This window comes from Takifugu rubripes, chromosome 11 (genome assembly GCF_901000725.2).
Source record: "Takifugu rubripes chromosome 11, fTakRub1.2, whole genome shotgun sequence".
Classification (NCBI taxonomy): Eukaryota; Metazoa; Chordata; class Actinopteri; order Tetraodontiformes; family Tetraodontidae; genus Takifugu; species Takifugu rubripes.
This window is the reverse complement of record NC_042295.1, coordinates 15,332,531-15,343,062: the sequence shown is the minus strand read 5'-3', so window position 1 is coordinate 15,343,062 and position 10,532 is coordinate 15,332,531. Positions and strand designations below refer to the sequence as shown.

General features: G+C 53.2%; 2 protein-coding genes across 2 annotated transcripts in view; both read left to right on the top strand.

Moving 5' to 3' along the window:
• Window positions 1-1,236: 1,236 nt before the first annotated feature.
• lpar5b (lysophosphatidic acid receptor 5b) lies at window positions 1,237-2,630 on the top strand. Its single transcript, XM_011620714.2, has one exon. The coding sequence runs from the start codon at window positions 1,666-1,668 to the stop codon at window positions 2,572-2,574; it is 909 nt and encodes a 302-aa protein (XP_011619016.2). The 5' UTR covers window positions 1,237-1,665; the 3' UTR covers window positions 2,575-2,630.
• Window positions 2,631-7,599: 4,969 nt separating this feature from the next.
• Window positions 7,600-10,532, top strand: part of LOC101075381 (calsyntenin-2) — a 104,708-nt gene continuing 101,775 nt past the window's right edge. The window contains exon 1 of the mRNA XM_029844489.1: window positions 7,600-8,034. Coding sequence (XP_029700349.1) covers window positions 7,974-8,034 — 61 coding nt within the window. The 5' untranslated portion in view covers window positions 7,600-7,973. The remainder of the gene's footprint in view (window positions 8,035-10,532) is intronic.

The window sequence follows — 10,532 nt, the reverse complement described above, 5'->3', positions numbered from 1 at the left end:
AGAGAATGCAAAGGTGGGCGGAACCCCTGAAAAATATAATAAAGTGGTTCGACTCGAGGTGGAGGCCCAGCAGTTCACATTCGTGTCGTACGAACGTTCAGAAAGACGCGTTTTATTCCACTGTGAGACGGTTTTCTGTCCCCACTTGAGATGCTAATCAGGACAAATGTTAGCATCTCACACCCTTACTCCCTCTTGATTGTCCTTAGTTTAATTGCCTGCAGTTTTGCACCCGGCTGTGTTGTGTGTTTTAAAAGGTGTAACGTTGGCTTTGGCATTTAAAAAAAAAAAGCAGAAGTCTGGAAAGGGAAGGAAGGAGGCAACAGTGCGGCTGATCAGAAAGCAAGACTGAGGGTTTGAAGAGGAAGAGGTGCGGTGAGCGAACGGGAGGGTTTCAGCACGACGCGCGTGCCTCCAGAGGACCAACCGCGAGGTCTTTCACCTTCTTGGTTGGTGTTTGTGGTCAGGAATGGTCAACGATCCTCTTCCTGATCCACCCAACGTCTCCATAAGTGTGGACCGTCACAGCTGAATTCAGGTGTCGGCTGCAGGAGCCTCCAGACGTGCACGTTGGCGATGGCGGCGCGCTGACGCTGTCCCGCCTGTTTCTCCGAGTCCAGAGCGTTCCGAAGCGTTCCGAAGCGTTCCGAGCTCAAGCTTTGCTAAATTCTCATCTACTTTATTGAAGCCATGAAGTTGCAACCCCAGATATGGATGTGAGCATGTGCGGCCGTGGCGTGGAGCCTTCTGAAACGTGGCGTGGAGCCTTCTGAAACGTGGCGTGGAGCCTTCTGAAACGTGGCGTGGAGCCCTCTGAAACGTGGCGTGGAGCCTTCTGAAACGTGGCGTGGGGCCCTCTGAAACGTGGCGTGGGGCCCTCTGAAACGTGGCGTGGGGCCCTCTGAAACGTGGCGTGGGGCCCTCTGAAACGTGGCGTGGGGCCCTCTGAAACGTGGCGTGGAGCCTTCTGAAACGTGGCGTGGGGCCCTCTGAAACGTGGCGTGGGGCCCTCTGAAACGTGGCGTGGAGCCTTCTGAAAGGTGGCGTGGGGCCCTCTGAAACATGGCGTGGGGCCCTCTGAAACGTGGCGTGGAGCCTTCTGAAACGTGGCGTGGAGCCCTCTGAAACATGGCGTGGGGCCCTCTGAAACGTGGCGTGGGGCCCTCTGAAACATGGCGTGGGGCCCTCTGAAACGTGGCGTGGGGCCCTCTGAAACGTGGCGTGGAGCCTTCTGAAAGGTGGCGTGGGGCCCTCTGAAACGTGGCGTGGAGCCTTCTGAAACGTGGCGTGGGGCCCTCTGAAACGTTCTCGCTCGCCCAGGGGTCAGGGTTAGAGTTAGTGTGCAGATTATCGATGTGCCACGTTTCTCAGAAAAACCCACGAGCGTGTTTTTTGGTGCTTGACGTGCGTTTTCTTATCGCTGCTGAAGACAAACCTGCTTTTACTCGAATGATGCGAAACCAATGATGATTCACGTCAGACAGAGAGACGCGCAGCAGCGCTGGAATCGACGCCCCGCTCCTTCCGCCGTGGTGAAACTGCTTCCTCTTTCATTACTTTCAACTGTTCCGCCGCAGCCTCGCTGACGACACGCGAGGCGCGAGGCAGGGTGGCTGCAGTCTCGCCGCTACAGTCGCTCGCCTCCGCGCGCTGATCTTCTCTCCGATGGAAACCTGCAACTCAACGATCAGAGGAAACGGGACGGAGGCCAAACACGCCGCGTACGCGCTGGCGTTCGGCTCCGTGATCGTGCTGGGTCTGCCTCTGAACGCCGTGTCGCTGTGGATACTCCTGCGCCGCCACAGCATCAATTCCCCCAGCGCCGTCTACATGGTCAACCTGGCCGTCTCGGACCTGCTGCTCGTGGTCTCGTTGCCCATGAGGGTCTACTTCTACGCCACGGGCACCTGGCCGCTGAGTAACCAGGCGTGCATCTGGATCACCATGCTCTTTCACAACAACATCCGCTCCAGCTCCATCTTCATCACCTTCATCTGCGTGGACCGCCTGCTCGCCGTGGTCTACCCCCTGCGGGCGCGCCACCTGCGGAGCTCCTCCAGGGCCTGGAAAGCCGCGGGGCTGGTCTGGCTGTGCGTGGTCATGGTGAACGTCCCAGAGAGCGTGGTCTTCGCCATTTTTTTAAAGAACTGCACGAAAAGTGCTTGTTTTGAATTCCAAAGTCCTCCTCCGATGACGCTGCTGGACTTCGTGCAGCCCGTGCTGGTGCTGACCATGCTGGCGGTCAACGTGGTGTGCACGTCCATGGTGTCCTGGACCCTGCAGAGGCATCTCAATCCCTCCGTGGTGGTCAACAACAAGGTGAACGTCATGCTGATCTTCGCGATGAACCTGCTGATGTTTGCCTTGTTCTTTCTGCCCGGGTCGCTCGTGGCGCTCTTTCACAGCTGGAAGCCCTTTTCCACGCCGCTCCTGTGTCTCGCCAGTGTCAACTGCTGCCTGGATCCTGTGCTTTACTACTTTTCTCTGGATGGTTTTTGGAGGAAAAAGGACGCCGAGCTCTCTTTGAACAGAATAACTGGCACCAACAGCTGGAGAAGCACGGCTGCCATTTAAGGAGGATGGTATAAAGATGGAATATAATTCATCAATAAAAGTCTCACTTATCCTTCGCCGCTGTTTATTTGAATTCTCTCGTCAAATCTGTTATTTTTAGAATTTGTAAAATCAGAAGCAGAGAATAAACCGAGGTTTCTTCTGAGTCTCGGTGGGTTTTGTTTCCCCCTTTAGGGTTTTCTAATCGCCGTGGAAACTTATGAACAGGAAATTTGATCTTTACCAAAGTGATCTTGAGAGCACATCTGTGGAACATGGGTGTGATAAGATGCTTAACAGTCATTAAAAGATAAGCTGAAGCTAATTTGTTAGCCCCCTCCCCCTCCCCTCCCCTCCCCTCCCCTCCCCGGGAGGTGGCATGATTTTGAGGCTGAAAGTAAATTTAAAGTTTGGGCATTAGACACAATCCTCCTCCATCCTCGTTGGATCCCCTCTCGCCGTGTCCGCCATCGTTTGGCGCTCTCTGGTCATGAATCCTGTGATGCCGCCGAGGCTTTTGTGCTTTCAGTCACTGTCTCAGTTGTGCAGCCAGCAGCTCTCAGGTCCTTGAAGCTTGGCCAAAGGGTGTGTGTGTGTGTGTGTGTGTGTGGGGGGAGCTGCAGAAAATGGATCCATGAAGGATCTAGATTTGAAACAATCCAGATGTAATGTCTGGATTTAGACACTGGGGACTTCCTGTTGACTCAACATCAGCTGAGACGTGCTCGTGGCCTCCGTGTGGAAAGGGAACCCATTGTATACATTATCCTACATTTTAAGGTCACATCTTTAAAAAGATAGAACATGTTTCAATCATTTTAATGATACAGAGGTTATGGGAGCGGCGTGCAATGGCAACATTAATCTTACTCTTTTATAAACTGGAAAGCTGCACACAGGCAGCTCCATATATGTTCTCCATGACCTTTCCCTGCACCGGCCAGAAAAGTACCTCATTCTAAATCACCCCCGTGCTGATGTCTCCTATAGGCAGGAGCCTTAATGTAAAACACCATTTAACACTGACGTGGCCTGGAAGCCACACAGATGCAACACCTTCTGTCTCAGATACCTTTTTATTGATGTGCTGTTCTTGCATGTGTCAAGGTCATTAAAGAAAGAAAGACAGGGAACCCAGTTGAAGTTGATTTTTTTTAATTTTTTTTTATTTTATTCTATTTTTATTTAATAGGTTTATGGGGTGTAATGGTGGTGGGAAATTTTGTAGATGCTTGTAGATCTTTGGAGATGCTAATTTCCCTGGTGGACACCCCCTAAAGGGATTAATAAAGTAATCTTGAATCTTGAATCTTGAATCTTGAAGCGGCTCCGTTGAGCCCTGCAGCCATTAGTGCCAAACCCAACAAACAAGCCCGTTGTGTTGCAGCCTTGTCTGCCTTGAACTGAAGGAGCATTACCATTCAGCAGCACCAGCTCCGGTGGCTGTGGAGGGTCAGGAAGACAAAGAGCAGAGTGGAGGAACAAAACGGGAGCGACGGGAACAGACCCAGAAGCTTCTGAGGGGACAGCGGAGAGCTCATAAAGCAGAACAACAGCGGTCCCGCAGCGTGCCAAGCTCTCAGAAACCACAGCCATCAGCGTGCTGAAGAAAGTGCGCAGGAAGTCGCCTCGCAGTCGGCATTCACGCTGCTTGTCTTAGCGCTGCAACAAAGGGATGAATGCCGTCTCCAGCGGCCTACAGAAGCACAGGTAGCGGTGAAGTGGGCTCGGCCGGGAGAGCGGAACGTTTCATGTAGCGCCGGAGCGCGTCGGAACAGAAGCAGCGGCTCCTATAGTGAAGAGCAGCTGCACTGGATGCATCCTTCTGCTGCTGTCTGACACTATTAAAGCCCGACTGTCGCTGCTCATCAAGCTGCATCTGGATAAACACTCTGACACCGTGATGCTCAAACCCACCCAATCCCTCAGTGTGTTCCCATTTGTATAAACAACGTAAACAAGGTTGGCTTTCATGAAGCGAACGCTAACTTTTCTCCTTTTCAGTAATGAGAGGGATGAGGGTACGAGGCTTTAGGCTGATGAGAACTTGTGGCCCAGTTTGTGCCGGAGCGCGGAGGCAGAATGGGGCCAGAAGGCATTCTCTCGGCTTCACGGCGCCACATGATGTAAGCAGCTTCAAAGAAGCGCCACCAACACTTCCTCAGAAGGAGCTGAAGGGGAAACACTGAAGGGCTGCGTGTCTCACCCGTCCTTCCTCCCCCTCAGCCCTCAACCAGCTGTCGTCGGGGGTGGGGGGGGGGGGGGGGGTGGCGGGGGTGGCGGTGTGGAAGGGGCGGCGTTCTGTCACATGCGGTAAAGAGAGAGTGAGGGCGGAGGCCCGGGGATAGAGAGGCCTGAAGGTGGTGTCGGGGAGGAGTGATCGCGCCATCAAACGGTGGAGGCGCTGGCAGAGACGTGGGCAGGAGGGGGGGGGGGGCAGGACCGACAGAAACATGGAATATGATCACCTGAGACAAGATGACCTTGGTCGGCGGAGGAGGATTCCTCACGTCCGGGAGGAGGCTGGATGGAGGGTGACAGGAGCGTCAGCGGGGAGCCATCTGGCGCCGCCGTGCTCTGCAACATCACCCGTTCAAATGCATTCTGCTTTGTTGGGGATTTGATCTAATGTCCAAACACATCTCCCACCACGCTGGCGTTGAGAAATCCAGGCAGGCCGCTGTACGGGAGAAGGGCGAGCTTTGATTGGGCCATGGGCTCCATGGACGACGGCCTGGTTCCCTCTCCCTCCCCTCCATGTGTTCAGTAAATGGAGATGCACGAGAGCTTCTCTCCGTCACGCTCGCCGCGAGCGCACGGATCTCCTCCTTTTGTTGGCGCCAAAACGCGCGTCTCTGCGTAATTGTCGGTGTCGAGATAAGGACGCGAGTGTCGGCGCGTGAGCCTGGTGGTGGTGGCTCCTACAGAACCCCCCCCGTGGATTCCGTGTCTCCTGGAATTGATTCCCAGGTTCTCTCAAGCAGCAGCCAATCACGTTGCAGTAAAATAACCACTGTGGCGAGTCGAGCGGCGATTGGCTGGACCAGATCAGCGTTTCTCCACCGATACATTTGACATGAGTGTCGACCCACATTGGCTTGGCTGATTCCTCGTACTGATCGATATCAGCCGATCTCTCTCTCACTTCTGCTTCCTGTAAACTTTTAACCTCCATCAAAGGTTGGGATATTCACACAGGCGAGTCTAAAGCTGCGCGTCTTGTCTTTAGCGCCGCTAACACGGTGTTGTTTTCCCACTCCGATCAGGCAGAGGAGCCACCGGTGGGACACAAACTGTCTGTTTTGATTCAAATACTCCCAGACAGGGTGTGAAGCTTGAGTCGGATAATCGGGGGCTGCCGCTCGACTTGAGATTTGACAGCTGTTTGTCTGTGGCGATGCAGGAAACACGTGTGCTGAACGTGACCTCGGTGCAGCGGGGCGGCCTCATTGCTGCCACAGTGCTCTGCAGCAGGGCATCATGAAGGGAGGCAGACCCAGAGGTTCCCTCAGCTCAAAGAGCAACAAAAAACGACCCACAATCAATATCAGGCAGGAGCGTTCAGTCAACGTTAATAATAATGAATTTATTATTAATTATTTGATCAGAAGTGTCCTCGTGGCTCCGCAGGACCCTCGCCGCCCATGTCCCGGTCATCTCCAAGAGGGTCCGTGCACTTTAGCGTGCGGCTGCTTTTAATGAGTAGTATTTGTGTTGTTGTTGTTCTGGAGGCTCATTTCTGCTCCTCAGTCATCTCATCAGTAACGGCTCCGAAAGGCAGAACTTAGGAAGACAAACAGGATTGCACTGACCACAGTTGGGTTGCATCATACATGCTTTTGTCTTTTTTTCCCTCCCCTCTGGACGGCACACACACACACACACACGCACGCACACACGCACACGCACACACACACGCACACACGCACACGCACACACCTTATTTCTCCCTGAGGGTCACCTCAGTTGAAGCTCTCCGGAACATTAAAATGACGTTCATTAACTAATTTTGCGTCATATTTCTGAAGAAAACATCATTTTGGAATGATTTCTGCTTTTGACCCTGCAAACATTAAAGGATTGTAATCATCAAAGGGTTGACGACTTCATTTCCTGTCGTCACTGTATCATTCTTGGATGTTTGTTCCTCCCTCCCAACGATAACACTGGCAGCAGTTTACCAGAATAATCCAAGTTTATTTCCGATATGCTACGAGATCAAAGGCAGAAATTAAAACTCTTAAAGAATTTAAGTACAATGCACTCTTGCGAACGTTTGGCCGTGCACGGCCCAGGTGGAACCAACGCTTAAAGGTGTCAAATGAAAAGTTTGAAAGAGATGTCAGCCGCAGCGTAAAATATTTGACCTTGGTATGACAAACATGCAGCGATGCTCTGTGCTGCTCAGACCAAAATAAGGAGTCGGGTCACGTCTGAGGCTTTATTACGAGGCCTATTTCTTCAAGCCAACCTCAGAGTGCAGCCCAACAGCCAGGATCCATGAGTTCAGTTTCCCCAGTAACCGATCCTGTCTGGAAACGGAGAGTTCCGACGTACCGGCTCGCGCTGTTGGCTCGGCCGCTCCCCTGTCTCTCTGTGTGTGCTTGAATTAAACTGCCAGAAGAAAAGAGGTTTACACTCCTGATAAAAGAGCAATGTAGGAGTACAGAAGGAAAATGGGGCTACACATGAGCAAACCGCTGCAGATTTGCACCCAAAACTGCTGTATGAAGCTCTATGGCATTGGCTAAATATGGGTAATTATTGGTACACTGAGCTGGAAATCTGGGGAAAATACAACCAAACCCCAAGTCTTCGATGATATGTATGAATAAGGGATCGGATCTAGTGCATGCGCTGTTATTATTTATCTCCAGCACATCCCGCGCATGTGTCCTGCTTGTGCATTTGATTTAATGAAATTAAACTGTGTCGGGTGTAATGGGACCCGTCCACGCAGCGTTCCACACGGCTGATCTCATTCCTCGGCGTGGTGGGCTGGAGTGGGCTGGGAGGCTGGGGGGAGAGTAGACGGGAGGTGGAGAGGGCGGAGGAAAGGAGAGCGAGGGAAGGATCGAAGATTGGAGGGCAGTTGGACGACAGGAGAGGGGAGAAGAAGCACCTGAGTCCTTCCTCCCTGTGACGTCGCTCGCTCTGGTCCCGGGGTGCGCGGCTCTCCGGTCCCGTCTCGGCAGAAACCATCCGCCACGGCGGTGCGGTGCATTCCACGGCGGCTCGGTTCTCCTGTTCCACGCTGTCCTCGGTACCAGTCAACTGTTTACGCACTCTGCGCGAAAAGGAACGGATAAAGAAGGGAGAGGGCGCATCGGAGAGGGGGGGGGAAGAATTAAAAGCCGGAGAGAAGGAGGAGAGAAGAGAGAAGACGTCGCCCCTCTCCTTCCCGAGTCTCTGCCGTGAAGATGCTGAGAACAGCCGTGCTGGCCCTGCTGGCTCTGGGCTTGAGCGCTTCTCGCACCAAAGGTACGGTAGGTGAAGGGCAACTTCCTCCGCCCGGCGCGCCTCTGCGTGTGCGTGTGCGTGTGCGCCGCGGATCAGAGATGCAGCGCGGCTGCTGATAAATCTGCTGATGGCGATGATTTCAGAGTGGTTGAAGTGTGGGCTGAGCTCTCCTCTGGAATTCTCTCGCACTTTCCTCCTCCTTCATCTCCTCTTTCCTGTTGGCACCTCGTCATCGCCGCGCACTTTTGTCTAACGTGCCAGAGATCGCGGCGTGGTGGTTTACTCCATCTTGACCATGTCATTGAAGTTGCTTTCAGGGTTCCTCTCATAATGTGCTTGAATTGTGGATATTTTCCCGAAGCAGGCGAGCGTTGCTGTGTTGTTCGGCACGAATGACCCATTTTCGGTTCGGAGATGTGCGGTGTTATTTATGCTTGTGGTGTGGAATCACCCCGGGCAAACATGAAGAGGTCACCCACTGTTACTGCAGCTGCAGGAGCGTCTGGGGAGACACGAGTTTGGAATTTTCTCTTAGTTTAAGGGGATGAAAGAAACATGGCTCAGTCAGAATGTGCTCATGAAGGCAGGACAATAAAGCAAACGGAACCATAATTGGGTTCTAAAGCCAGGCCCGTACCTGCTCCAGAAAAGCAGATAATTGAAACAAATTATGTTTTAATTGAGAGCCACGTAAGCAGCATAAACTCCTTGGATTGAGCAGCTGACTCTAAAAATTCTGATTAAATTTCTCCGTTTGGATTCGTCCAACTCAGCGATTCCAATTCCACAATTCATTGGTTTCTTCTGCCTGCAACTGTGCGTGGACCATCAGGAACGCCGTGCACTCCACTTCAGGTAAATTGGGAGCCGATGAGAATCAGGTTGAAAACAATCCCACCTCCAGTGCACGAGACGTGCAGCGTGCTGCCAGGCTCCTCTCACCACTGAGCTCATCTCATCCGAAGCAGCATCCCAACGTCCCGCAGTTGCACGCAACCCTCCAGTGAGCCCGGAGAACACACAACAAGTTGGCGTTAATCAGCTCCCCGCGGAGCCGCGCCGCCTTTACGCACGGCGGAATAACAAGGTGGCACCTGTCAGTTCTGCGGTGGGGCCGCGCGTCTCCCTGACGATGGCGGGCTGTTTATCCCGCTGACGCAGACGGACGCGCGCGCTCGTGTGTGCATGGAGAATTGGTTGTGGAGGAGAAACACGTGTTCGTTTCTGCACAGACCTGACCTGGCGGGGGAGGGGGGGCTGTCTTTGCATCACGAAGCAGACCCACCAAACTGTCCATTTAAGGTCCGATCTGAACCAAATGCCTGGTAAAGGCCGTTTCAGTGCTGCTTTTTGAAGTAAACAGATTATCGACGAAGCTCGCCGGGGCTCTAATGGATTCCCGCGGGCCTCTGCTGTTGAATCCTGGTGACTATAAGATCCGACTGTCCAGGTGATCTCCGCTGACCCTCCCCGCTAGCTGTCGCACTTGGCATTTGGCCACCGAGACGCTTCCGCTCCGCCTCAGCGCTGGGCTCCACGGCTGGAGCGCTTCGGTGTGCGGCGAGGGACCCGCCTCTGCGGCGCCAGGCTGCTCTCCAGATAACGTTGAAGTGTCACCACAAGTGTCAGGTTCTGTTTAGCGGCGTGAACGTGCAGCTTCCTCAGACCTGGCTCAGACCTGGCTCAGAGGGCTAATCGCTAAGCTAAGATCATTGGCTACCTGTGTGTGTGTAGGCGGGTGGTTTCCATGCACAAGCTGGGGCATCGAGGGGACCAACATGTTGACGGTCTCTAAGCATGCAGAAAAGGAAGAGGCGCCGACGTCTTTTACAGAGGAATTATTGCTTTTGCAGATCCACACTGAGGCAGGAAATGATTTCCCAGGGCCGAGCGTGCTGCTGCTCGACGGGGAGAATCTCTGGGCGCTGAAGCAGAAAGAGCTGCCGAGTTGGTGCCAGCCCGGCCCTGAGTCACACTTTTGTGTAATTCCAGGCAATATAGACTCTGAATTTAGATAGCTCATTACCAGCAGACTATATTATAATTCAGCTACCTGCAGACGGACTCTTGTGGCGGGAACCTTTCTGCTCCTTTATTATATCTCCATAAACACATTGGACGTGTTTCCTGCCGTCCATAAAAAGGCACGCTTGGAATCCCTGCTGCCGTGAGCCGAGGCTCCACTCTGAGGAGCGTTTGTGAGGCTGCATGTTTAATTGAAAGCAGTCGTGCGGTATCAGTGCGGTTTTGTGTGTGCGTGGAAGGACCAGAGAGGCGAGCGGACACTGATTTAGGAATCCCATTAGTGCGGAAACAAGAGTGGCTGAAGAAGGCAGATTTATGCCCAGGAAGTGCTCCGTAAATCCCCAAACAAAGTGTAAACCTGCGCGCCGATTTGCATATGAAGAGTCGGGACAAGTTCCCGCTAATGTTTCGGGGAGAATGAGCCGTCTCCAGCGGCGAGTCAATCCGGGTCAATCCTGCTGGTTTGAGGATTAAATTTGTGTGATCTGAACTCG